Consider the following 27,219-nt stretch of genomic DNA (forward strand, 5'->3'; position numbering starts at 1 on the left):
CTCCACTTTTCCCATCCGAGTAAAGGGGGAGGGGCACTGATTCGCTCTTGCACGACGCAGAGTCAGTGCGGCTGCGCGCAGTTTTCTTTACCTGCGCCCCCTTTCCGCCGGCATAACCGCAAGGGAATAACGGAAGACTGAGAGCCAAAATGTGCGGCAGGCGACACATACATCTACAGAAGGATCTCCCTACTCCTCTCTCTCTCTCTCGTATCTCTCTCTCTCTTTCTCTTTCCGTCTCGAAGGAATCGGGCTCGTTCGCTCTGCGGCTTCATAGCGTGTTTTTGCCCTCATCATTTCCGTCGCCAACGGCTGTTTCGCTTTCTTCGTCCACCTTAGTGCTCTCTTCGACTGCCTATTGCCTCTCCTCCTCCTCAGTCCAGGGCTACTTCAAATTGAAAAGGGGGCACCCATTCACCGCTCTTTCCACCACCTAAGCGTACAAACTCACGCACGCGCACATACGCCTGCGTTTGCGGTGTTCATGACGCACAGAGAGGGCGAAACAAACAGCCAAAGCGGTACTCTTTCAGGCCTACAAAAGAGAGAGGAAGAGAAAAAAGGCAAGGGCTGAGTGTTTAGGCAATAGCGTCCCTATAGCTACCGGTCTCCTCTTGTACGTTCCCCCCTCCCCCTCTGATAGTGACTAGACACGGACTGTCTTTCAGAGTTTACTTTTTTTTTCTTTTTTTGCTGGACACTTTACGAGGTCTCATCATTGTCTGTTTCGTGGGGAGGGGGGCTTTTATTGCTGTCCTCGCTCATTTTTATCTGTTCTGTTGTGCTCTTGGAGAGACGGAGGCACGCCCACCGCCTTTTCTCTCTACTGTGGCACCGCACTGTAGCCCGCGTTGTGTTTCAACGTTGACTGGTTGACACATAGAGAGGAGGAGGAGGAGGGGGGGGGGGCAAAATAAGAGGCGGCGCAGAAGCGAACCGAGGAGGACGCGAGGCGAAGAGAGGATGGCATAACACACGAGAGCTCACTACATATTATACACAAGGAGGCGCTCGCGTAACTACAGGTCGACTGCTCTGTGTCTCGGTGTTTGTTCGCGACTGTGTGCGGGCATGTTTGTGGTGACAAGGGTGCTTGCGCGCTCTGCTCTTGCGAAGTAGAACAACACTTTGGCAGATCGGTGTGCCAGAGAGGCCGTCTCGGTTGGTAGTAGCCTCGGGACCTCTGAACACCCCTCTTACAGGCACCAACCCCGTGGCGGGCTTTCGAGGCGCCCTCTTTTCTTCATCCACCAGTCGCGAACAGCTTGGCGGTGGTGCAGAGCACAAATCGCCCTTCCTTGTGGCGTGTAGAGAAGGATCTGGATCTATTCGAGGGCCGTCAGCCTACAGGTTCGCCGTTTGCGAGGAGCCTTGGGGGACCGGGGGGAGGGGGGCAGGCCCACCGGCGCAGCCTCGGGGCATCTGCATACGTCCAAATGTCAGATGTGGAGATGACTAGCTCACATAGCGGACCCCGACGCAATCGCGCGACAGTCCTGCCACCGGCGCTCCGATCGGCGCCGCGAGAAGCCGAGAAGCACCTCTCGTCGGCCGCATCCATGACGGACTTGACTACCAAGTGTCGCCCATTGAACGACACGGTGATGCGGTCTACGTACGCCGACGCGAACGCGGAACGCGGCCTGCAGGAACTGCCGGCAGTCAGCCCGGGTGCCACCCACCGCCGTAGTGGAATCGAACTCTCCATGGATGGTGTGTCGCTTTGCAGGCCGAGGTGTCGGTGCCTGCGGCGCCAGATGGTGACACACCTTAACAGCTGCAGTCTGCGTATCCCCCCAGGCTCGGTGCACTGCATCACGTCCCTCCGCTCAATGTACAGCCGCTGCGCACTGGCGGTGTTGGCAGGTGTGGACGCTGTCGCCCATGCCGAAGGGGCGGCGCTGGCAAACACATACCCGACGACAGCCCTCCGCTACCGCCGCCAGGTTGGATACGTGACCTCGCTGGACGGCATTATTCTGGAGGCTACCGTGTCTGAAAACCTGCTCTTCGCCATTCAACTCCGGTTCGACGCGGACGCACGGACAGAGAGGAAGCTGATTCGGAAAGCAGCGGCAGATGCGCTGCTGACAGATTACTTGCACGTTCGCGCCTCTCTGCTATGTCCGGCGCGCCGGTATCTGCTGGCGCTCGCCATGGAGCTCGTGGCTGAGCCCATCGTGCTGCTCCTTGAAGACCCTCTCCCACTCTTCTCACTGGCCCATCTGCAGCTGTTTGCTCGCATGCTCCATCGCCTGCACCACCGCAACCCAAACGGCACCGTCGTGTGGAGCGGCTCAACGATTCCGTGGACACTCTTCGACCACATCGACGGCCTCACGCTGCTGAGCGCGGATGGCAAGACATTCTACACCGGCCACAAGAAGGGTGTGGAGGCCTTCCTGCAGGAAGACCTCGGCATCCTGTGCGTCCCTGGTGAAGACGTGGTCGATATCATGGCTCAGATGGAGCTGGATACGGCTGCCATCACGCGCGCGCTCTTGTCGTTCCGGAACAGCCGGTACAATCTCCAGCTGCAGCACGACCTGCAGGCGCATCGCGCCCGTATCGAGACGAACACCTTTGCCACGCTGCCCGAAGAAACACGTGCCCCGCCCCACTACCTGCGCATGCAGTGGCTCCTCCTGGTGCACGCGCTGCGCGGCAACGTGGTGGGCAGGACGGCGCTCGTGCCGTGGGTGGGACTCTTGGTTGTCATTCTGCTGGTGTGCATCCTCGTGGCGCTCACAGACGGCGAGGGACAGGGCGACATGCAAAACGTGCGTGGGGTGCTCTTCCTGCTGCTCTCGTGCTCTGTTCAGATCAACTCCATTTTTCTGAAGGCAGAGCTGCGAAACTGGCGTGCGTTTCAGTCGCTCAAGGATACGCTGCACATCTCCGTCACCCCCTACTTTGTGGCCACGATTGTGCGTCTCGTTGCACCCCGTCTGTGCTTCGCTCTCGCCGGCTGCAGCTGCGCAGCTGTCATTTTTCAGGAGGCCGCCGTCGTGTCCCTCAGCATTATGATGGCGCTCACCAGTTTCACACACGCCTGTCTTGGACTCGTGGCGGTGTATTGGCTTCCACGCTTCGACTATCTGCTGCTACTCAATCACGTCTACTACGGTTACTGCGTCATTACCAGCGGCTTTTTTATCAGCCTCACTTCGATCCCGCGGTTCTTTCAGTTTCTCTCCATTCTCCGTATCGGCTATGGTGGCTTGCTGGCGACAGAGCTGCGTGGACGCACCTTCGGCTGCGACGCCACATCTCCGGGATCACACATGGAATCTAGTAGCAACATCAGCCGTAGCGCCAGTGCCGCTCTCACCCCGTCCTCACTGTGCTACACCGGACAGCAGTACTTGGATTTGATAGGGCTCTCCGACGACAGCTGGGGAATGTCGGCGCTGGTCCTGTTGTGGTTGTCTTTTGGTATCATGATCACGCTGTGGCTTAGCATGCACATCAGCTCTAGCGCGAAGCTCTTTTCCTCCACTTGAGCGCTAAATCTCGGAAAGATGAAGTCCATCGGCGTGTCATACTGGAAGTCACAAGACTGTCTCTGTGGGTGGGGGGGGTATGTGAGGGGGTGGGTGACCATTGACCTCGTGTCGCTTTTCTTTTCCTCCTTATTTTTTTTTTCTGAGGAAGGGAATGGTGTTCGTTGGGCCACCTCCCTCGTTCAACTTGGTGTTGTGACGGCCGGTGTGTGTCCTCCATGGACACTGCCGCTTCTACGCTGGCGCCCCTGGTCCCTCCCCTCCACCTCCCCCGTACAGGACGCTGTGCGTGTATTACCATTGTTTACTTCGGTTTGGAGTCTACACCCTGTTAGGGCGTCTCCCTGGTTCTCCCGTTGCTCTGCTTCTCAGCCCCTGACGATTATGTCTCACTCCTTTAATACCGGGGGAAGGGACTGTCTGAGGCGGGTGTGGTCTCGCACAGCTCACTCATTCCCCCCTCCTGTTGCCAGCATGTAGTGCGAGTGTTTCACCCCTCCTCTCTTTCCCCGTGCTCCTCTGAATACCCTCTGCTTCCCCATCCTCCTGACCTGCTCTATCTCCCTTCTCTCACCTCACCAAACGCACCCGTACAAACACCTGTGCGCCTCAACGCATCCCTGTGACCTGCTTCATTTCCCTTTTCGTTCGCTTCTCCTGTGAAGTCCCCCACGCACCAACTCATTTTTGTTTTCCTCCCTCCTCGCCCTCTCCTGCGCGTTGGTGCGCGGCCACGCTCTACCCTCCTCTCTCCCTCTTAGGCATAGCGGGATTCCGCTGGAGCACCGTCGCTCCCCTCTCGTGTCATTCTCCCTTTCTCTACCCAGCGACGCCGTCTACCCCACCACCCCTCTCCCTCCCCAAACACAATGTCCGGCGAGAAGGAGCTGACAGATGCAGAGAAGACCATTGAGCGGTACAAGGTCAAGAAACTCATTCAGATGCTCGAATCCGCGCGTGGGATGGGGACGAGCGTGATCAGCGTGTACATGACACCAAAGGAGCAGATTTCCGGCATGGTGGCGAAGCTGAACAATGAGTATGGCACGGCATCGAACATCAAGTCTCACACAAACAAGTTGAGCGTGCAGAGCGCCATCACGGCAGCCCTCGGACGCCTCAAGCAGATTCCGCGTGTGCCGACGAATGGCCTGCTGCTGTACTCTGGCACCGTGATGACGGCCGACAACAAGGAGAAGAAGCTGACGCTTGACATTGAGCCCTTTAAGGCCGTCAGTCGCAGCCTTTACCTGTGCGACAACAAGTTCCACACGGAAGAGCTGCGCCGAATGCTCGAGTCGGACGACAAGTTCGGCTTCATTATCATGGACGGTAGCGGCTGCACCTTTGCGACGGTGTGCGGCGATGTCAAGGAGAAACTCGGCTCCTTCACGGTGGAGCTACCGAAGAAGCACGGCCGTGGTGGTCAGAGTAAGAACCGTTTCGCGCGTATACGGATGGAGCGGCGCCACAACTACGTACGCAAGGTGGCCGAGTCGGCGGTCAGCTACTTCATCACGAACGATCGCCCAAACGTGCGCGGTCTCGTGCTCGCGGGTTCGGCCGACTTCAAGGAGGTGCTCTTCCAGTCCGACCTATTTGACCCCCGCCTAAAGGAGGTAGTGGTGAAGATCGTCGATGTTGCCCACCCGGGTGACGTGGGGCTGAACCAGGCCATTGACCTCTCCGCCGATGCCTTGTCGGGCGTTAAGCTGGTGCAGGAGAAGAAGCTGCTGCAGACGTTCTTCGACCAGATTGCGATGGACACGCAGCAGTACTGCTTCGGTGTAAACGACGCGATGCGCTGCCTGGAGGCGGGTGCTGTAGAGACGCTCATCTGTTTCGAGGACCTCGATGTGAACCGCTACGTTATCATCAAGAACAAGGGCGCTGAGGACGAGGCGACCGAAATCCACCTGCTGACCGAAGCGGACGCACGCAAGAAAAACATCCACGCCCACGAAGCTGGCAAGACGCAGAACGAAATCGAGTCGGAAAACTTTGTGGACTGGCTTGCACAAAACTATCAAAAGTTTGGTTGCACTCTAGAGCTCATCAGCGACCGCAGCCAGGAAGGCACACAGCTCGTGCGCGGCTTCGGTGGCATTGGCGGCATTCTGCGCTACAAGATGGACGTAATAGCTCTCCGAGACCACGAGAAAAAGGAGGGCGAAGATGAACGTATTGCCGCGAACAACGACGAGTTTGACTTTGACGACGATTTCATGTGAGCCTAAATCGTTGCCTCGTCTACTCTCTGAAGGAATGGACGCGCCAGTATGAGTGGTGTTCGCTACCAGACGAGGGGTGAGTGGGTAGGTGAGTCGCAGGGTCGAAGGTCAGACGCTTGAATGTTCTCTCTCTCTCTCTCTCTGCATGAGTCATACTCGACTCGTATTCCTTCCTACTCCGGCGTTGTGCCTGCACCCCGTCAAGCGCGCTCGGTGCCGCGCCGCTGTCCTTTTTTTTTTTCGTTGTCTACTGCATGTCTGCGTGTGTCTGTGCGCACTGATGAGTCTTACTTGTTCCTAAGTATGGAGTGTGAGGCAGCAGATCAGCGCGGATGGCGGTGTACTTCTACGTGTTTGTGATCTAACATGCATTTTGGCTGTGATTGCATCCATGTGCCACCCTGTTGCACAAAGCACCAAGGGAAATGAAAGGAGCGAGGGAGGAGGGGAGGAAGTGGAGCAAAGCGCCCGTGACGAAGAGAGCGTGGGGAGACGCGATGACGCCCAAACACACGCTCGCGGTTCATTATGCTCTTCATCTCCACCTCTCTCCCCTCCCCTCCTTTCTTCAGCCTCGCTCAATATGCACTCTTCGAGTTCAAGTTGGTGAGTAAAACGAAGAGAAAGGGAAAAGCAGCTAAAGAGTGTAATTTAACGTTGGTTACGCCCCGCACGTCGACGACGAGAGCAGCAGCAAACAGCCCAGGCGAGTGAGGATCACGCAAAGCGACTGAGGTGAATGATGCACATTGGGTGGGAGAGAGAGGGTGAGTGAACCTCGCGGAGAGGCGACGCTTGACGCGCAGGAGTCGGTGCCGAATTATACACACACACATTTGTGTGTGTATGTGGGTGGGTGGGTGGGTACCCTGCCCTTCCCTCTTTCCGCGTTCTGTGCCTCCTCTGCATACCCCCCCCCCTTGTTTAGGTTCCTGTATGATTTGCTTTGCCTTTCCGTGCCCTCTCTCTTCCTTCGCGATTCTCTCCACTTGAGTGCGTCATCGCGTGTGCGGTTGTCCGAACTTACTGAGCCTGTGGATTCATTCCTCAAACCTCTATCAACAGTCAGCTAAGTGCCGAGCCAACATTATAGGAGATGTGGCCGTCACTTCAGACCTGTTACCGTTCTCCTGTTCCGCTTTCGAAGTGAAAATGTTTCCTTGGGTATTGGTCAATCCGTTCTCCTCTGCCGCTGGCACCGCAAAGCCTTGTCAGGGCCACCGTGCAGCACAAAGACGGCAACGGCTGCACTGCAATCGATGCGTGGCTGCGCGTCTCTCCGGCCCCCGTTAAAGTCTGCAATGACGTTTGGGGCGATTTCTTTGTTAGCGCTGCACTACTACGCCCTCCTCGCTTCCTTTCCCGCTCTTTCGCTTTCTTCTCCCTTCGCCTTTGGTGCCAGCATACATCACTCCTGGCGTACCCGCAACGCGGCGGATCCCTTGGTGCTCCGGATTACTGTTTAACCACTCCGGTGGGCATCAGCTCTACCCAGCTGCCATCTCAGTGTCTTGTGTACTACATGTTTGCCCCTTTGTTTGGACGTTGACTTGCATCGCCACCTCCCGCTTACCCCGTCGTATTCATCCTGTCTTCCCTGTCCCCCTTATTGCCCTTCTACTCCCCCCGGCTACGCGAGACGGCATCCCCTGCCACGTCACCGATACAACCCCAGACTCGCCCACGCATCAATCTTTGCGCATTCCAGCCGCGAGTGTGAACCCACCTCTCTCTACTACTACTACTACGCTACCGGATGTACTGAGTAGAGGCTTCGGGCAGGCACATCTCTGAGCTGCTGTGGGATGCTCTCCTCTCTCTCTCTCTTGTTGGGCTGATCTTTGGTGGAGCGGAGGCTGACAACTTTGGCAAGCCACCAAGCGGCTCGTTTCTCCAATAGACCCCGTTGCTTTTGCTCTTGAGTAAAGGTCAGCACGTGAACCAGTGGAAGCGCCTCCCTCTTCACCGTCCCACGCGCATGCCTCCTTCCCCTTCGTTCACATAATTAGTTGTCGCCTTTTCTCTTTCATTCCCCCCTTCTCACTGCTATCGAGGTAGTTGAACGCGTGCTGCTGCTGCTGCGGATACCACTTCAGCATAGGCAAATGATAGCCCTTCGCTAGCATCACCGACTGGCAGTACCGCTCCTAGTGCCACCTTGCCAACCCTGTCCCCCCCTCTGTCCCACCGAAACAACGCTCAACAACAATAGCGAAAACAGAGGTAGGGGCCAAACACCGTCCTTCCTCGACCATCGCAATACAGAGAGACGTCACATTCGTCTCTTGTTTTTTTCTTCTTTGCACCCGTGTGTGTGTGTGTGTGTGTGTGTGTGTCTCCCCACCCCTGATGGTCAACTGTGAACACCTCAGTGCGTGGCGTCTCAGGGTCCAGTACCGCCGCGCTGCGGTGTGGGGAGAAGCCAGGCAGCCCCCACCCACCCCCTCCACCCCTGCCAATGCCGGACCACCCCTCTGGTGGTGGCAGGGTCAAGCATCTGGGTCGCAGGGAGGCCAGTGTGACGCATCACCACTGGTGTGGAGGGGGGGGGCGTGGGACGACCAGCAAAGCGGAGGGCGGGTGGAGTTTGCCTTAGGGGCACTGCACGGATGGCCGAGTCGGCACATTACTGCAACGCGTGTGTGTCCAGGACTGCTTCGCGCCATGCGGATGGGGCCCGTTGTGGTAGGGTGAAGGTCGAGTGGAAATTTCGACTTTGTGCTCTTTGGCAGAGAAAATGGGCTTTGAAAAGGCAGAAGAAAAAGAGAATGTCTCCTCCTGCCCCCCTCCCTCCCTCCTGAGTTGTGTGTGGCTCAGCGTGACGGTGAAGACATCTTAAAACACGCAACGGAATTTGTTCTTCGTTTTTCTTTTTCGTTGGTGCCGCCCTCGTGTCTTCCATTTCTTTAGCTCTATTTCAGCCTCGCATCATCTTTACCGCAGTACGGTTGTCGAGACACAGACAGAGGAACTGAGGATGGAACTGTGGGTGAGGGTGGGCCTTTGCACTTGGTGCATGGGTGTGGGTGGGTGTGTGTATGCCTGTCGCTCCCGCCACTGAAGCACAGGCGCATTGGAAGGAACCGCTTTGTGATTCGTTGGCGGAAGCATGACCGCATTTACTCACGCAAATGCCTGCGCGCGCACCGAGGCCCACGTGGAAGCTTAGGCACCTTTGCTCGTTACATCCCAACGCCTTCGGCTCTGCTTTTACATTTTTGTTCTTCTTTCGCTTGCCCTTCTTTGGTGTATCGTGTCAGTGCCTCCCCTCTCTCTCTTCTCCCTCTGTGCTGCATGGCCTGTCGGTCTTCTGCTTCGAGCACAAATAGTCGCTCACTTGTGTGTTTTGTCATTCGAGCGCGTCTCCGCGCAACTAAGTCAAACGGGAAGAAATAGTGGACACTAATCAACCAAGACGGCGAGAAAAGGGCTGCAGACCGGCACACGCCCAACAGCAGGCGCAGTGACACGATGCCGTGTTGTTGTTGCCTGTCTCTGTCGTTGTGGGTGGAGAACGAGAAGCTTTAGTTTCCGTGTGCCCTTTGGACTGGCCGTCACGTCGTCGCAATCCCATGTGCAGGGAGGCGCAAAGAGCGCGCGCCGGTGTGCCTCCTCCACCCTTAACTCCCTCCCTTCTCATCCACATCAACTGCACGTGCGGACATCGCAGCCCTCCTCTCGTTTGTTGCTCTTCCGCACCGACATACAAAGCAGACAACAGCCCTTCTGAATATTAAAAAAACCCGCCTCCCTCCTCCTCCTCCCCCCCCCTTATTTTGGTTCTCATTGCCCACTTGTCTTTGTTTTTCTTCGTTTTTCTCACCCTCACTTGTTCGCCCATTTCGCTTTCGTCCAGTCTTGAACTATTCAGTCGTCTTGGTCTTGTATACTGCGTGCGTTAGACCAGCGCTGCAGTAAGTAGAAAAAAGTCCCCCCCTTCCTCCCCCCTCCTACATAGTCAGTCCTGACCTGCACGCTGTCACCGCAGTGCTTCCACTTCGCACTCTAATCAACGTTTTTCGTTTTCTTTGTGGTCTTCCTTTCAGTTTTCTTTGGTCTCAGTAGAGCCTTTCTCTCTCCACCCACCGCCAAACAGCAGTCATGCCACTCTGCGCCAGCGTCCCCGCGACGGTGGACACCGACATGAACACCCGTGCCCTCTACCTAGAGGACTTGGACAAGTGCATGAAGAACTTCAGCGACTCCCTCACGACCACCATGAACTCGTACCGAAACCTCCTCACCGCGTTTGACCAGGTAGGGCAAGTGTACGGCAACGTCGCTCAGGAATGCGGGAATGAGGTCCGCAAGCTGGTCGACGAATTTCGCGACGGGATGCGCGACCTCAAGGACAAAGGTGGCATCGAGACGTTCAACCGCGAGATCCACTCGGGCACGATCTCCGTGATGGAGCCGGTGAAGGTAAGCCTGAAGAAGGCGGCCAAGTCACTCAAGAGTCTAAAGGTGAAGCAGAAGGAGTACGACACCGTCCGCTACGAGCTGGAAAAGACCGAGAAGTCGTACGCAAAGAAGAGCAAGCCCCTGTCGGAGAGCAAGAACTACAAGAAGACGCTCGAGAAGCGCGATAAGATGAAGGAATCGTACGATACAAGCCGCGAGGCCTTTGGCGAGGAAGTGAAGGCACTGCAGGCAACAACCAAGTCTGTTCTGCTGGAGTCCCTCAACAACTACCTCCACTGCACGGCCGCCTTCTGCGGCCAGCTGGAGGTAACCATGAACGGCTACCGAACTGACTTGGACCAAGACGGCTGCACCACGTTTGCAAACGACAGAATGGACCAGCTGAAGGAAAAGGCTGAAGCCGAGTCGATGACGCGGCGCTCACAGCGCAAGAGCGAGACGCTGCATCCGTACCAGGCCGGAAGCGACGCTGCATTGAACAACACTCACCCCAACTTGCCGTCCGTCGACGACGACCTCTACCCAAAGAAGGATTCACAGCTGGATCCTGAGAGCGCCAACTGCTACCCCAACGCCGACTCTGCGCCGCTGATGCACGACAGCGGTGAGAACTCCATACTGAAGGAGCAGTACGACAACGCAACTCACGGCAACGCCGATACCGCGAACCCGCTCATCAAGGTGAACGACCACGAGTAGTTGGGCGTGCGCGCCAATGCCTGCGTGTCCGTGAGTGCAAGTTGTAACTCTATCCTATGGCAGTGGTGGATCGGGGAGCGGATAGAAAGCGAGCGAGTGAAGAGAGGAGAAACATGGGCGTTATTTAATGCAAAATACCGCCGCCTCAGTGGTACTCCCCCTTTCTGCTGCTCCCCATTTTTTCTCTCTAGTAGATCACTTACTTGTCCGGCACCGGTCTCCTCCATGGGTCTTTGCACAAGCGCGCAAACGCCACGGGGACGATGGTGCACACGAGGGGGGGAGGTGTTCGTGCTTGTGTGCGTAGGTATTTCCTCAAAAGGATGCCCCGTGCTGTTCCCCTCAACGGTTACAATGTGCATGAAAAGCATCGATGTGGCTCATCCGGGTTTTGGATGGTTTCTCCCCCCACCCCACTCAACTTTTGTCGACTCGATTTTCCTCTTCTTCCGACCACTTTCATTTTGCACGTTTTTCTCGCTCGCCTTTTTGCTCGTTCATCTCACCTGCAATCCTTCACGGAGCAAAGGCGTCGGTGTGCTTTACCGCCGAGGAAGTTGCTCTTTGCTGAGGCTTTGGAGGGGCACAACGAAGCGTCTTTGCGATGAAGAGGACCGGTAGAGACCGCGCGAAGAACTTGCCCCCCCCCCTTCTCTCCCCACCCCCCTCCACCTTCCCCAACTCGCCGACGCCGACGCCGACGCCCCCCCCCCCCCTCCTTTTTTTAAGGTATGATAGTGGTGTGACTCTCTCTTTTGCCGTTGCGGTTTGCTCATGTGTATGTAGCCACCCCCACCAAACTTTGGTGCAGAACAAACGAAAGCAAGCAAGCAACGCATGAGGAGGAAGAGGAAGGAAAACGAGCAAAGGAAAGAGCAGAACTTTGAGCCTTTTTCTCTTTGGGTGTCGGGGGAGGGGGGAGGGGGATTCTTTCATATCGCGGTATGACTGCTCTTGTGTCGTTGTTGGAGCTGGCATGGTGCGCCGCAGGGGCGAGCAGCTCATGGGAAACCAACACAACCACCGATACTGGCGCACATCAACACACCGGCTTCTCTCCTCATTCACTACTACCACTACAGTGATGTTATCCTTTTTTTCTTCCTCATTTATTCCCCTCATTCTGATCATTTTGTCGAGGTGAAGAACGAGCGGCTGGCACCGGCTAGTACTCGCGTACAAGTACACCCAGACAAGTGAGAAAGCAGTAGTGCAGTCACGTGCACGCGTAACTCTTGTTCTCTCCTCGTGAACAAGCGTCAGGCTTGGCGTTGTCATGAGTCTACTGCATTTCGTCCTCTCTTTTCGGCACCCCCCTCCCTACCCACGCTCCTCCCTTCTACGCAGGGATATGCGCGCAGATTCAATGCCTTCTCTTGTACGCGGGTACACGCGTAAGTGCAATGTAGCTATGAATGTATAGGCACCACGGAAAAAAAAAACAAAGAGCGACCAAACAATGCAATCGTAGCGTATCGAGAAGCGAATATGGGTGGGCGCCTCCATTGTGGGGGGAGGGAGCTCTGGCGCCAATGATATCACAGAAGCATCCAAGTCAGGACTTGCCATTTACCCCGCCCCCCACACACAACGATTCCAATCCGTTGAGCTGCACCTGCTGCCCCTCTTCTGCAATGTTGCCCCGAGTCGATGTCTATGAACACTACTACCATGTGACCTAAACTATCCACGCCACTTTCTCCTCATCCCTGTACCTTCCCCTCTCGGCCTTGACTCTTCCAGTGTTTCGTTGGCCGCCCCACCCCCCGAGCAGCCCCGGTGACGGGTGGGGGGGCGCGCCGCTTATCGGGCGCGGGCGGGGGGGTTTTGGGGGGCGGCGGTGGCTTGCCGCGGATTTCGTTTTGGGCCTGCGGCGGTCCGGAGGGGGCCGGGCTGGGCACGGCCCCAACCCCCCTCCGCGCGGCCGGAAAACAAAAGAGGGAGGCGCTACGCCTAACGCAAGCGGCCAGCGCCGAAAAGGGGCGGGCGGGCGAAAGTTGTCAGGAGGGGATGGGGCCCCCGGCCGGCAGCCAAACGAGGAGCCCCCCGCACACGGCAGCGCGCCGCACGCACAGCCCCGCCACCGCCGCGCGAGAATAGCAGCGTTGGTGCTCTACCACACATCTCGTGTGGTGCTGGCGGTGTACCCTTTCCACCTTATTGAGGGTGGGGGTGGTAAGAGGAGAGACACAGAGCTCTTGAAGGCCCTCTGCAATGGTTAAAAGATGGGCAACAGGCGCCAGCACGTCGCTGGTCCTACAACTCCTTATGGGACATTCTATCAAGAGGAGCAAACCAAAATCAAAAAGGGGCGAGCGGGCGCGCATCAGCGGACTCGTCGTACGCCTTTCACAGCGATGCGCAGCAATAGGGAGAGAAGAGCATTGAGAAGGCACCCAAAATTCAAGCACGCACGAGCACATACACCAGTGTGTGCACGCCGCACACCACCCTCTCGCCACCAGCGCGATACGTGCGCGGTGCCGCCAACTCACAACGTCCTCTAGCAAACGTGTGCGGGAAAGAAGACGTGAACAGAAGGAGCGAGGACAAGAACCGAAAGAAGTCTGAACTTCTCCCACCCATCTGCGCTGTCGCCGCTAAGCGCGCGTCACAGCAAGGAAGACACGGATGAAGCGCAGCTCTACATATTCACCAAGTAGCACGCAACACCGTTCAGCGCCGTCTTGGTTGCCTCTGCCTCGCCGGCGCACCTCACACGCAGAGGGAATATCATCGTCCGGCGCTCTGCATCCGCGTAGACGGGAATGGCAGCGCTTTGACTGGAGTGCTTCACCTTGCCTGCGGGCACCCAGCTGGCTGTGATGTCCATACTGAGCTGCACGGAGGACGGCGAGTTGGCCTGCACAGCCGCGAGGCAGCCGTCGCCCGCGACCGCTGCGCCCTGCATCACCAGACTCTTCGCCGCCACCTTGACTGTGACGCCCCCGTGCACCACGTTGTCCATAGTGGCCACCAAGACAAGATCCGCGAGGGGCGCCTTTGTCGCCCGCGCCGTGTGTTGCCGCAGGGCGTTGAAAAAGGTCTGCGGCCGCAATAGGGACGAGAGGTCGTACGTCACCGATGTGCTGAACGGCACCTTCACGCTAGCGCGCGTCGTGTTGTACTTGCGCCACAGCAGCGCGAGCCACATCTTTGCCTCCTGTGGTCCATCCATGCGATCCAGCCAGCGGCTCGGCATACGGCCATTCATCAGCTCCGTCGCCTCCGCGCGCAGCGCACTGTCCGGGATGAGGACTCCCTCCGCCACGCTGTGCAACGTGTCGAAGAAGACCGACAGGTCCTTGATCAGGGCGGCGATCAAGTTCAGCTCACTGATGAAGAAGACCTCCATCGGCTCCGGGTCACTCGTGTGGCTCGACATCGTCTGCGGAAGCCCGTTTGCAGCGATGCCGCTGCCCTTCCACACCTCTAGCGCGGGCCTCAGCCGCTCTCGCCACTTCTCGCCGCTCGTCTGCTCCGTGGTCTCTTTCGTGCAGAGCTCACGGAGCGACTCGCACGTGGCGTGCGCCACGTCCTCCTGCACGGTGCGGTCCGCGTTGTCGCACATGCACAGCAGCGCCGGCGGATCGACGTCGGGCATGCTTGCCTGCAGCATCGCTACCATCCTGTCAAGGCTGCCTGCGTTCGCTGCCGTCACGCCGGGAAAGACTGGCGACTTGTCCTTGAGCAGCACGTCCTCGTTGAAGTACGTCTGAATGAGGAGCTCCAGCACCTTCTCATCTACCGCGTTCTCGAGGCGGCCGCCGTAGAGGCAACTTTCGAGGAAGCCAGTGAGCGTCACCCAGTCAAGCTGCGGCTGCTTAGCGAGGCTTGTCAAGACATCTGTCGCCGCCTTCAAGTCAGCCGGCGAGAACTCATAGTACTTGGACCAGCCCTGCGGCACATATGTTCGGCGCTCCTGCATCACAGCGTGAAGCCAGGCGAGTCCAAAGAGCAGCCGTGCGCCGGCCTGAGACTGTGCCGCGAGAAACGCTGAGTCCCAGAGGCTATAGGTGCGCAACAGGTTCTGCTTCACCCCTGGCGGCGCCTCCACGGCGACCTTGTTCGACATGCGCAGTAGTACGCTGGGGAAGAGGTCGTGCTGCTCGGTGGTAATGATGAGGCGGAAGTCCGTGCTCGGCGGAGGCATCGAGCACAGCTCATTTTCAAGCACCGAGGCCCAGTCCAGAACGAGGTGGAGATTCTTGAGCAGTAGCCAGTCGCCCTGCACGGCACAGCGCCGCACCTGCTGCAGCGCGTTGTCTGTCTGGCCACCACCAAGAGCAAGCTCCACAAAGCGCTCCTTGCCCACGAGGTGCGTCGCCACATCCTGTATCTCCATACTCGGGTCGGCGCCGCTCGAGGTGATCAGCAGCACCGGGGTGGTAGGGCTGCTGGTGAGGATTGTCTTCTCGAGGGACATAACGGGCGCCAGCGAAGTCAGCCCCAGCTTACTCAGGATGATCTGCAGCGCGGTGGCAGACGCGCGGTCCGGGCGGAATGTGTTAATCCACAGCAGCTTCTCCATGTCCGAGACGACCACGCTGCCATCCCTGTTGCTGTTCGTGGCAGGCGGCACCAACTCGCTCTCTGGTGTGGTGTGGTTCATGACAGCGGCCCACCGATTAGGGTCGCCGACCTGCCACTTCTCCGCCAGTGACTGCCCAGCTGCGCTGGAGAGGATGCTGGCATACTTGATCTTGCTTGATAGCGGCGCCCACTGCGGCAACGGCGAGTCTGAGACCGCCTTCACGTTGGTGATGGTCCCCACCAGAGCGCCCCACAAATCCTGCGGATACTCGGCTGGCCACAGACCGTGCAGAACGTGAAGCCCGAAGGCGATGCGGTCCTTCTTGAGGAGGCCGCGCGCCACGTTGTGAAAACAAGCCTTGGTAAAGCTCGCGATCAGCTCCTGCACCTTCGCCCCTGCCTCGTCGTCGCCCTGGTACGTCTTGAGCGTCTGCGTGAAGAGGGCAATGTAGTCGCTGATACCGTACTGGTACATGTGGTTGAGCACCTCCATGTCGCGAATGAGGAAGAAGAGGAGAGCTCCATGATGCGCGAAGGGGCGGTACACCTCGCGCTTCTCATCCAGCTCCACCTGTAGCACGTGCGAGCGTGCGAGGGACCGCTGGATGTTATAGGCCTGCATTTTGACCTCGTTGAGGGATGTAATGAGCTTCGCATTCTCAAGCAGGTTTCCCTGCGACTCGGCAAGGTCACTGAGAAGACGCTCCTCCAGCTTGCTGAGTTGCAGCTGCAAACTCTCCTCGTTTTCGAGAAGCTCCACTTTCTGCTTTTCCAGCTCCGGCCGCTCTCGTTGCAGCGTGACGCCGAGGAGCTGGCCCTCGAGGCCGAGACTCGTAACGGAGAAGTTCACCTCCGTCACCAGGGCCGCGGCTCCGGGGGACAGTCGCAGCCCCGACTGCCGCGAGAAGAGCATAATTCGGAAGCTGTCGTTCCACTCCACTGTCTTGTTGCCCACCTGCACCACTCGCTTCGCGCCAGCAGAGATGAGGTCGCGGCGCAAGACGGTGTAGAGCAGAGGCGCGATGTCAGCCACCTCCGTCACGATCAGCGTCTTCCCGAAGCGGATGGCAAGCTCGAGCGTGTGTGTGAAGCGCCCGTCATGCAGTGAAATCGTTTCGACAACGGTGTTCGCCCTCCTCAGGTGCTCCCGCATCCACTCAACCACCTTGTTCGCCGGGTCGATGACGAGCGGCGTCTGCTCCGTGTCCAGCATGACCACCGCATTTTGCAGGCTGAGTCCATCCGTCGACAGACCCTCGGACTTGTACTGAAGAAGATCTCCCTCGGTTCGCAGGAAGTAAGTCACCTCGAGAACCTCCGGAAAGCCCAGTCGGTCGCACCACGTTTTGAGAAAGCGGCGCCGGCCGTCCTCTGTTTCCTGGCCTAGGTAAGTCAGGAAGGCGGCGGCGACGAGGGCACGCTTCGGCATTGTGTTGTTCGCCTCCCGGATCGCGGCTGCCTCGGTGGCCCACCGATCCTTCTCGCCACTCAGCTTGTCCAGTAGGTCCTTCGCCCTCCCCAGTTCCTCCTCAGCAGCTTGCAGCTTACCCCTCAGTCGCTCTGCCTCCTTACACTTCTCAGAGAAGCCCTCGCGCAGCTCCTTCACCTTGGCGTCGATTTTCTTGAGCCTTTTCTGGAGGTGTTCGAGCTTGGCGGCGCCATCTTTCTGGTTCGTCTCGAGCTTCTCCAGCTGCTCTGTCAGAGGTGAGATGCGCTCCATGATGCTGGAGTACTCCAGCATCGCCTTGACCCACTCTGCTATCGGTGCCGCCGCCACCGAGGCGCGCTGAATGACTTCAGGCTTGAAGAAGGAGGCGCGGTCGCGTAGCAGCTTCTCCACACGGTGGCGGATGTCGGGGGTCACGCTCCTGACCTCGAAGTCAAGAATACGCTGCTTTGCACCACGCTCACCAAGGAACTGTCGCATCGACTGCCACGAGACGTCATTCACACCAAGCAGCGCTAGAACGCCCTCGAGAACGACGCGGATCGCCTCTGGCGGAGATGGCAAGGAGCGGATCTCGCTGAGCTGCTCGCTGCGGATGGAGCTGACAGCGTCGCGTGCGGCTTCCATCATCGGCTTAATGCCACCAAGCTCCTCCTCTACCTGTCCACGGCTCTTCGCAATGCACGTCTGCTCTTCCTTGAGCTGCTCCTGAAGGATTGCCGCCTCGTCGCGCTGCTCCTGGGACTCCTCCATGCTGGACTGGATCTCGTTCAGCGCCTTGTCCGCCGCCTTCTGCATCCGCTCCACATCCTTCTTCTTCTCCGCGACGTCCCTCTTTACCTTCTCAACGCTTTCCTCCGCCTCCTTCAGCTTCGCTAAGCCCGCCTCCAGCCGCTCCATCTTCTTCTTGCTGGTGCTGCTCTTCCGGCCCAGGATGGCGCGGAATGTGTTGAGCACCACCTGGACATCGTGCGGTGTGGAGCGGTCGCCCATGCCTTCGTGAATGGCGTTGACCTCGCGGTGCACGTGGAAGCCTTTGTTCGCCGGGTTTGCCTCGAGTGCAGCGATTTCGTCCGCCAGATATGTCTTGCAGATCGTTTTGGTCATGTCGCCACTCCACGTCCCCATCCACAGCAGCTCACACTTGCTCATGAGGGCTGGGTTGGAATGCAGGCGAATCAAAAAGAGCTCGTGGCGGTGGTCCATGATGAGGGCAATGCGCAGGTTGCGTTGCAGCCTCTCCACAAAGTAGGCGTAAATTGCCCCCATGTGCCCATCGTTGGCCGCATCGTCGCGCATCGCGGAGAACATCGTTTCCATCTCCTCCTGCGAGAACAGCCCCGGTACCTCGCCGCTGCTCAGCAGGCTGTTCACATACTCCAGAAAAGTCGCATTAACGATGTGGTGGTCCTCGATGAGGAGGACCAGAGGCGTATTTTGCACCGTGGCGCGCTGGATGAAGCCGCGGAGGTCAAGTCGGAAGTGCTTGAGATGGTAGTCCTGCGTCATGTTGAGCGATACCACCTCACGCCGTTGCTGATACGCCGCGAGAAGCACGGCGTTGCGCCGTCCGACGCCGGTACTACCAACCAAGAGGAGGTGGCCGCCTGGGCGAGTCAGCACCCGGTCGACGTAGGTCACCCAGCACAAGATCTCCGGGATGAGAGGAACGTGGAGCTCCTTGAACTCGCGGCTGTACCGCAGCAATCCATGCTCCACCTCGTCCCGCACGTCGTCGTACTTCCTCTGCACCAGTTTGAGCACTGCGCGTGGGCCCGTCGCTGCGGCGGCGGAAGCGCCCTCCGCCTCGCCGCCTCTGCTGGCTCTCGCGCCATTGTCAGTGTTCCCTTCCTCGTCACCGTCAGCGGCTGTCGCCATTGGCGCCTGCTCGCCGGCCGCGGCAACGTCGGCAGCACCGTTCTCCTGGTCGAACCACGTGACGAACATTGTGGTGAAGCGCTCCTCCTTTGCCGGCATCGCGTAGCCAATCATGGCGAGCTGCTCCGAGAAGGTCCGCAGCGCCTGCCGACGGTCCTCGGCGCGCGGAAGGCAATCCGTAAAGATGCGGCTGGCCTCGTAGGCGAGCACCGCCGGCAGCGTGGTGCGGGTGTCGATGTGGTAGAGGAGCACGTTGGTGATCCATTTGGTGAGATGGCGGGGGCTGAAAGAGAAGTGCATATACTCCTCACCCTCGAACTGGTGACGCACCTTGTCGTACACATGCAGCATGAACTGCGCGAGCAGCGCTCCCTTCTCGTAGTCTTTACCTTGGCCAATGTTTGTCTGCCGCAACAGCGCCGCCCAGTACGTGGTGTACACCTGCACGAGACTCGTTCTGGACGGGTAGGATACTGTCACGATGCTGGCGAGCGCCAGCAGCCGTGGTGTGACCGGGTAGCGACCGGCCGATGGAGTGGGGTTCATGCTGGCGACGATCTGCACGCGGTCGACCCCCACCCACTCGAGGTCCTGGTTATAGAAGCCGTTGTACAAGATGAGCTGCTGCAGAAAGGAGTGCAGCTCTACGGTGCCGTACTTATCCGCCTTTGGGAGATTTACGTTCTTGAGAATGATGACGAGCCGCTCCCCCTCGCGCGGACGGTACACGGGCCCGGCATTCGTGTTTGCCAGCACGCACGCTTGCTCGATCTTCTGAATGACGTGCGTGGAGTTTGTCTGCGCGCTGCAGTTGATCGTCGTCGTGCGCAATGTCGGCCGGGTGGAGAAGACGTAGTCGAGCAACGAACCCTTCCCACACCCCTCCGGCCCGACAACAAAGAACGCCTTGCAGCTGCGATCCTCCAAGAGCGGTTGCAGCGTAGAGATGAGTCGCTTTACCTCCACCGTCTGCACCACCGGTGGGCGGCCCGCCAGCAGGTCGGCCGGGGCCACTGGGGTCGAGAGGTCAGCCGTAAACTCCACGGCGCGCCCGAGCTTGTCGTCCCAGTATGAGTCAAACGGGCGGCTGTCGGAACAAGGCTTCTGCCCCATGGTGGTGTAGATCCAGCTCGCCAGCTTCGCCGCTCCGCCAGCATTCAGGCACGCACACAAGCCGCGCACCAGAGAGTACGCAAACTCCTGCGCATTCTTGGTGAGCATCACGTGCAGCAGGCATGTCTGCAGCAGACCCATGCGCGTCGTGGTAACAGAGAAGTCGTTCAGTCGCTGTGCCTCGTCGATGGCGGCGAAGACATACTTGAGGATGAGTGGCCGCACCACATTCCCCGTCTCCAGCGACTTGAACGCCATGCCAGACTCCACCACCGCCTCCAGCTGCACGTCCTTCTCAGAGAAGAAGAGTACACCCATGCGCGACACTGTCGCCGGTGACGCGTACTCGAGGCTGTGCGTCTCGAAAATAAAGTTTACATTCGCCCCAAACTGGATACGCACACCGTTCGGCATCGTCAGCAGCTTGTTATCATCCAACACCGAGTTGAGAGACTCGATCCACTCCGGGTCGATGTCGCCATCGCACAGCACCCACGGCCGCGCCTCCTTCGACTGCTTCACGACGTCGCGCGCTGCCACTGTCAGAACACCATCGTACCACTCCCGTGTGTCAGCGTCCATGTAGCCGAGCAAGCGACGCCGCGGCATCGCCTTGGGGTTCATGACGTGCATGGGGACTGTAATGTTCATCGTCTGCAGAGCCTTGCGGAGAATGCTGAGCAGAGTACTCTTGCCGCTGCCACTGGGGCCCACCAGCACCACACCTGTGCGCTGTTGCAGCGCCTCGTACAGCTGGAGCACCTTCCTCTGCTGTGCGGGAATCGGTTGCAGGCCCATATCCTTGACCGCGCTCGCCACTGCCACCTCCAGCTCGTTGTAAGTAATGTCCCGCGACTCCGCGCCAGGGAAGATGTCGCGCAGTAGCCCTTGAAAGACGCGCGCGTCGCCAAAAGTGAGCTTGCTGAGGGTGTTAATGTTCAGTGACTGTAGCACTAGCTCCTCCTCCGCTTTTTGAGATGCTGCGGCGCCGGCATGCTCCTTTTTCCAGCGCTGCAACAACGTACCGCCCAGTCGCAGGACGGCCTTCAGAGGACGCAAGCCCCAGTCGTAGTGCTGCTGCCGACTCATCAGCTGCCCACAGAGGCGGTAGAGTGCGACAATGCTCTTTGCCAACGCTCGTGCATGCGTAAACCCCTCCGAGAAGAGCACTGTCGACGTGATGAGCTCGTTGTCAGGCACGCTCATCGCCACCTCGCGGAAGAGCTGCTTCAGGTTGTCCGGTAGTTGCGTGCGACCGCCGTAGCCCTTGCCAGCAGGATTTAGCGTCACGAAGATGCCAGCATTAGCATTCACCGTGATTTCATTGTTCAGTAGCATACAGTTTGACTCTCTGTTCTTGAGGGCCTGCTGAATGACCTGAATCATCTGTGAAATAGCGGAAAGCTGATCGATTTTCAGCCGGTTGAATTCGTCGAAGCATCCCCATGCGCCACACTTGACAATGCCGACAAAGATTCGCCCCATCGCTTTGAAGTCGATGCCCTCGTCGCAGTTGAAGACAAGCACCTGGCGGCCCATTGCCGAGCCGAGTGCCTTCACAGACTCTGTCTTGCCGGTACCCGCAGGCCCGTATGGGTTGCCACCGTAGCCAAGGTCCATCCCTTTGGTGAGAACGAGGTAGCAGCGGTCCGTCAGCGGTGTGTGCACCAGCTTCGCCGCGTTGCCTTGGTACTCGTACGCGTACTCAAACTGGGTGTCAGCCATGTGGACGGTGCAGTAGTGTGTGTCATCCGTGGACATGCGGTAGCGCAGCTGCTTCTTCCACCACCACTGGTCGACGCTGCAGACGTTGCGCTTCAGGAGGAGCTCGACAACCTCGATGTTGTGAATTGTATCGAATATAAGCGCCTTCACCTTCAGCACGTGCAATGCGTCCAGCTCTGGCGTAATGGAGGTGAGTCGGTCGAGCCGCTGACGGAGCGATATGAGTAGCTGGTTGAGGGACTGCGCAATGATTGCCTCCTCGGCTTCCCGGGCGAAGTGTACGCCTTGCGCCACCTGAAGAATTTGTGATGGGTAGTCGATAATGCTCTCCTTTGTAGTGGCGTCTGGCTGCTTGACGCAACTGATGAGAAGTTCGTGCAGTGTCTCCTTCATGCTCGCATCCAGTGCCAGCAGCCAGTCCTCCACATCGCTGGACGTAATCACCACTGGCCTGCGCAGCGCCACCTTCTCTCCGTCGGCGCTAATCATGTGTGTGATACTGGCGTTGTCGCTGCTGAATGTGACGGAGTGAATACCCATAAAGAGCTTTTTGAGGTGCACCTGAATCACAGATGGGCTCTGGCTGTGGCCGAGCATCTCGAGCATGTCCTCGTCACTGATAAAGTAGAAGCGCGGCAACTTGTTACGCTTCGCCTCCAGAAATTCGATGAGTGACTTTTGGCATCGCTCAACCTGCTCGAGGATGCCCTTCAGCCTCTCATTCACATCTGTTTGGTTTGCCAGAGACATGACGCGCGGATCCGCCTCAATCTCGCGCAAGATGCCGATAAACTCCTTGTCCACGCGCTTGAAGCGGGCCTGCTCATGTGGTAACGCGCCGCGGGCAAAGATCGGCTCTAGATACGCCCACCGACGCTGAATGTGGTTCAGGAGCGTGAGACTCTGCGAGAGAGAAATTAACTTCGATTCCCATCCGGCCGCCTCGTCGGCAAAGTGCGCAAAGAATGGGCTGTCCTTGAGCGAGTTTACGAGGGCCTGGTTGTCGGTCACCTGCGTCATCATCTCCTTCCAGTCCGTAATGAGGCGCACCTTGCTGGCGCTCTCTGTAGGCGCCGTGAGGCTAAAATCAGCCTCCAGGGCCCACCTGCGCATGTCCTGCAGCGCCTCCCGCAGCTGGATCTCGCCGTGCGCGCGGGCGTGCAGGTGCTTCAGCTCCCCCTCCTTCGCCAGCAGCTCGAGGTGGTGGTCGAGAATCAAGCCAAAGGTAAGGCTCGTGCTGGTCGTCTCCTTTGGAATGTTGAGGAGCCTAAACATTTCGTTCCAGTGCTCCGTCATCCATCCCTCTCCACGCACAAACTTCAGCAGCGGCACCACATTCCCCCACTCCGTCACCATATTCAGTAGGTAGGCCGCAATGGGGTCGTTGGTGTTGTAGGCTGCGCTCGTAGTGTCGCCGCCGCCGTCCTTGTTCGACTTCCTCTTCTTGTCTTCCCCGGCCTCGCCCTTCGCGGTCGCGTCGCTGCCCTCTGCCACTGCTTTGTTGAGCTTCGATCGCCACGCCTTGCAGAAGTCCTCGAACTGACACGTGTGCGCGCGGAACGTGAGCCAGTCCTCGGCGCGTAGCTTCCCGAGCTCCTCCTCAAAAGCGTCGTACAGCGCCCACGTGGCGCTCATCGCCTGCACATCTTTCTTTGTGTCCCACAGCACTCCAAAAACTGGCTTCACCTGCCCAAAGAACTCGCACTTGGACTCCAGTTCCTTCGCCTGGGATTCGAGGTCAGCCAGGTCATGCAGCTGATCCTTGAGGGACAGCAGCACTGTGCGTATGGTCTTTGTTTCTTTGGCCGCAAAGGCGCGCATTAGCTGCGCTCTCTGCCGCTTCCACCCGTCAGCGAAGCGCTCCACATCCTTTAGGAAGCGCTGGATAAGGCTGTTGAGCGAAACCCGCATCTTCAGCACCGCAGCCTCCATCACCTTTGTGTGGGACGCCATCGCGTCCTTCAGGTGGTCCCAGCGGGCTCGGGTGGCGCCTACGTCGATGAAGGCGCCGACATGGTTGCGCAGCTCCTTATTCTGCTCCAGTACCGCATCCAACTTCCTCTCGTAGATACTGATTTGCTCCAGTGATTCCTTGTAGCGCTTATTGGCCTCTCCGACCTCGTCCATCGTTGTTGGCTGCCGCTCCACGATGTTCGACACGCGCAGCACAAACTCGTCGATGTCATTCAGCGAGGTCTGAATGTGGCGGCGCATGCCGTTCAGTAGGGCCTCCTCCAGGCGATGCAGATGCTCCTCGATGCTCGCCCGCACCGGAACCGTGCTAATAGCGAAACAGTCGATCTTCATGACGTTCTCGATCTTGCCCATCTTCTCCCGGTGCTCCTCCACAGTGCGAAAGCCCTGGCTGATCTGTCCGGCCAACTTTTCCATCCATGCATCTGCAATCGAATCCAGATCAGGCGAGCCGTGGATGCCGCAAAGACCGACAATGATGTGCGAACGAAACGCTTTTCGAACTCGATTGAGCTTTGCGAAGAGTTCGATGGCCTTGGCGTGCACCGTGACAATGCGGTCGTTGTTGGTGAGCGGCATCAAGGGGTATAGTTCATACGGCGTATTTGCGTCTTGCCGCTTAGGCTGCAACCCGCGGAAGCGCAGCGGCACGCTGACGAACTCACGCAGCTTGACGTAGTAGGCCTCGCGGATGGCCTCGAAGCTGGGCTTGAAGTGCACAGTGCCTTGCCTCAGTACCAACTCTACCTTGAACTCCGTCATCTCCTCGTGCAATCTCTCCAAGCCGCGCCTATACTGGTACTCAAGAGCCTTGTAGATCTGTCCATCCCAATGCCGGCGCCAGTCCTCGTGGTCAGACAGGTGCTGCCTCGCGAGGAAGTCCTCCATCTTGCTGCGAAGGTCGTCGACAGTGATGCGCCACTGCTCCATGTGCGAAGTAAGGTCCACGTCCATGAGGGCAATGACGTGTTGGCCGAACTCCTCGTGAAAGCGGCGGACCTGGCGGTTGGCGTTGCTGAGGGCCTCGATTGTGTTCTGGAAGCGCATGTTGACGCCTTCGAGCTCTTGGTAATTTGCGACAGCCACGGCCCTCTTTGCGGTGTCGGCATACAGCACCTGTAGCATACTCTTCTCGATGGCGGGGGCGAGCATCCGGCGTGTGCACGGGAGAATCTGTGCGATAACGGTGTTGTGGTTCGCAACACATTTCTGTGTGCGCAGTGCAGCTGTGCAGAGGTGCTCACAGGCGCAAATCGTGCTCTCGGCGCTGCTGCTTAGTCGCCAGAGCTGCGACGCCGCCGCTGCGGACACATCTTGCGACGCGCTGTTTCGGCGATCGCCGCTGCCACGACCGTATTGTTCTTGGCCGTGTCGCATCTCGGCATCGCTCAGCCACGCCCGCACGTTGCGCACCTCTTGCATGAACTTGCGCAGTGACATGTGCACTGTGCACATCAGCAAGTACGGGTGCTGTTGCTGTTGCTGCAGATCCCCGATCGTGGACACCACAACGGCATCTGGAAGCTCGAGCATCTTCTTGGCGGTCGACTCCACCGACGCACACCAATCCTTCATGATGACCGCCTCCTCCTGAGCTGCCTTGTGGATTAGCTCGTGCGCGTGGGCCGTCACCTTCTCCGTGAGCGCATCGGTGGTGCCAAACACCTTGGCGGCCTCCTCAGGCACCATCACGCACTCCGCTACGCACCCTTTCGCAGCACGCAGCTTCTGAAGCGGCGTCGTTGCACGTCGGCTGTTATTCTCAAAACGCGCGTACACGCGATCCAGGTGCTCGAAAAGGTGAGCGGCAACGCCATCCATCTCACGGGTCACAGCGCTGCGCACCCCACTCCGACGCAGCAGCGCTCTGTGCTGCTGCAGAAAGCGCAACTGCACATCCGACACTGGGGATTGGAAGAGCTGCTTCACGCAGCTCCGCAGGCCGGGCTCGGCGAAAGAAAACTCCTTCTCGAACTGCGCGACACGCGACTCCCACACTGTGTCTGCCACACCGCGCATGTCGAGAGCATTCAATCCCGCAAAGATGTGCTCCGGATGCAGAGCGGGCGGAGTTGTCTGGTTCAATTTTTGCACGCTCGCAAACGTCTCACGAACCCGCAGCACCGTGTGAAGGCGCTGCGCGAAGACGTCGAAGCTCTCGTCGTGGAACATGCCGCTCTCCCAGCCGACCCAGTCCTGTCGCACCAACTGCACCACCATCCTGTTCCACTGCTTGCACAGGTCAACAGCGCTGCTCAACTCCTCGGCAGGCATCCGCCATGGTGCTTGCCAGTCAGAGCCGTAGAGTTCCACCTTGCCACGCAGGTACTCCCGCAAGTCACCTGAGACGATGCTCAGCAGTGACAGCGTGGTGGATTTGACACGGTCGGTGTTTGTGGTGTGTTTTTCGTTCCAGTAGTGGGCCAACGTACGGTGCACTATGCCCAGCACCTCGGGAGCCTCAGCAAGACTGAAGGCTTTAGAACGCCACGCAGGCGGTAGCTCGGCCTCGACAGAGGCGCTGGCGTTCGACGCGAGTGCCTGTGCCCATGCACGGGTGTCAATCCACACCTTTGCTAGCTCCCCCTCCGGCAGCTTCGCAACGCTGTATGAGCTCTGCAGCATCGAGTCATTCAGGCTGCGGCAAGTCCCACTGTGAACGGTGGGACTTGGCGTTGTGGCAGTCGCCTCGGCTTCCACTTTCGAAGCGCGGGAGCGACGGGGTGCCTGTGCACCGTCAGCAGCATCGCCAAACGGCTCCGCTTCGTCGTCCGTATCGTCGTCGATGGTAGTGGTCACCGCAGCAGTCGGAGCGACGACCTCCTTCTCTGCTACAACGGCCGAGGCAGTCCGTGAAAACGCCTTTACGCAGATCTCGCCTTGCAGAACAACGTCGCAGCGGGTCCCCTGGGGACACAGGAGAAAAGGGAACTGCACAATGGCACGGGCGCCGTGCTTAGACTCTGCCACCACATCGTGGTAGAGCATTTCCACCATCTCCACCACTCCAGGTGCCTTTGGCAGCTCATCCACACCCGCACTGTCATCGCCCTTCTTCGGCTCACTACCTGCGCCCAGCGACACACCCGATTTGCGCAGCAGCTTTGTGAAGGAGAGGCTTTTGTCTGCCAACTTCCCAAAATGCGTTTCCTCATCCTCGTTGGTGAGCCGCACAGAGCCAGCACCGTTGCCAGTGACATCGCGCACAAGCGCGCTGCATAGTGCCTGTACCTCAAGCTCAAGCCTGGTATCGGCCCCAAAAGGTGCGAAAGAGAGCAGCAACCAACCGTCACCGCGCCGAGACTGTACATGGCCACAACGGATGTGGAAGTGGCGCTGCGCGGTGCTGACCAGCTGCGACTCTACGGAGACAAGGCCCGACATGTGCGTATCGGGGGTGCAGTTGATAGTTTGGGTTTGGCTGTATGTATGTCTCGTGTTGCACGATCGCCCGTGGTCAGCACAGCACAGACGAAGAGAAACAGAAGAAACCAGAAATACTCAAACATGAACGAGAAGAGTCGCAGACGGTGGAGGAAAGCGCAAGAAATGAGCGGGCGGCACACGAGCAACTCTTTTCCGGCTCTCCTACGCCACACTGCACAGCCAACGCGTCTGTAAGAAAGAGGCGGAACGAAGAGAGAAGGCGATAGCGGCGGAAAGTTTATAACGTTGTCTTCTGTGACACAAAACT

At 58.5% G+C, this 27,219-nt stretch overlaps 4 protein-coding genes across 4 annotated transcripts, besides 1 other annotated feature; 3 read left to right on the forward strand and 1 right to left on the reverse strand.

The window, feature by feature from the left end:
- Nucleotides 1-1,436: 1,436 nt before the first annotated feature.
- On the forward strand, nucleotides 1,437-3,503 carry LPMP_271700 (hypothetical protein; the record flags this gene model as incomplete). The annotated part of the gene is made up of 1 exon (XM_010701954.1): nucleotides 1,437-3,503. One exon carries the CDS (start codon nucleotides 1,437-1,439, stop codon nucleotides 3,501-3,503), a length of 2,067 nt encoding a protein of 688 aa, XP_010700256.1.
- An 869-nt stretch (nucleotides 3,504-4,372) lies between these two features.
- LPMP_271710 (eukaryotic translation release factor, putative) lies at nucleotides 4,373-5,734 on the forward strand (the record flags this gene model as incomplete). Its single annotated transcript, XM_010701955.1, has 1 exon — nucleotides 4,373-5,734. The coding sequence occupies one exon, from the start codon at nucleotides 4,373-4,375 to the stop codon at nucleotides 5,732-5,734; it is 1,362 nt and encodes a 453-aa protein (XP_010700257.1).
- Nucleotides 5,735-8,078: 2,344 nt separating this feature from the next.
- Nucleotides 8,079-8,470: a repeat region.
- Nucleotides 8,471-9,835: 1,365 nt separating this feature from the next.
- LPMP_271720 (hypothetical protein) lies at nucleotides 9,836-10,855 on the forward strand (the record flags this gene model as incomplete). The annotated part of the gene is made up of 1 exon (XM_010701956.1): nucleotides 9,836-10,855. The coding sequence occupies one exon, from the start codon at nucleotides 9,836-9,838 to the stop codon at nucleotides 10,853-10,855; it is 1,020 nt and encodes a 339-aa protein (XP_010700258.1).
- A 2,644-nt stretch (nucleotides 10,856-13,499) lies between these two features.
- LPMP_271730 (dynein heavy chain, putative) lies at nucleotides 13,500-26,909 on the reverse strand (the record flags this gene model as incomplete). Its single annotated transcript, XM_010701957.1, has 1 exon — nucleotides 13,500-26,909. One exon carries the CDS (start codon nucleotides 26,907-26,909, stop codon nucleotides 13,500-13,502), a length of 13,410 nt encoding a protein of 4,469 aa, XP_010700259.1.
- Between the last annotated feature and the right edge of the window lie 310 nt (nucleotides 26,910-27,219).

The sequence above is a fragment of the Leishmania panamensis genome (assembly GCF_000755165.1).
Source record: "Leishmania panamensis strain MHOM/PA/94/PSC-1 chromosome 27 sequence".
In the NCBI taxonomy this organism is placed as follows: Eukaryota; Euglenozoa; class Kinetoplastea; order Trypanosomatida; family Trypanosomatidae; genus Leishmania; species Leishmania panamensis.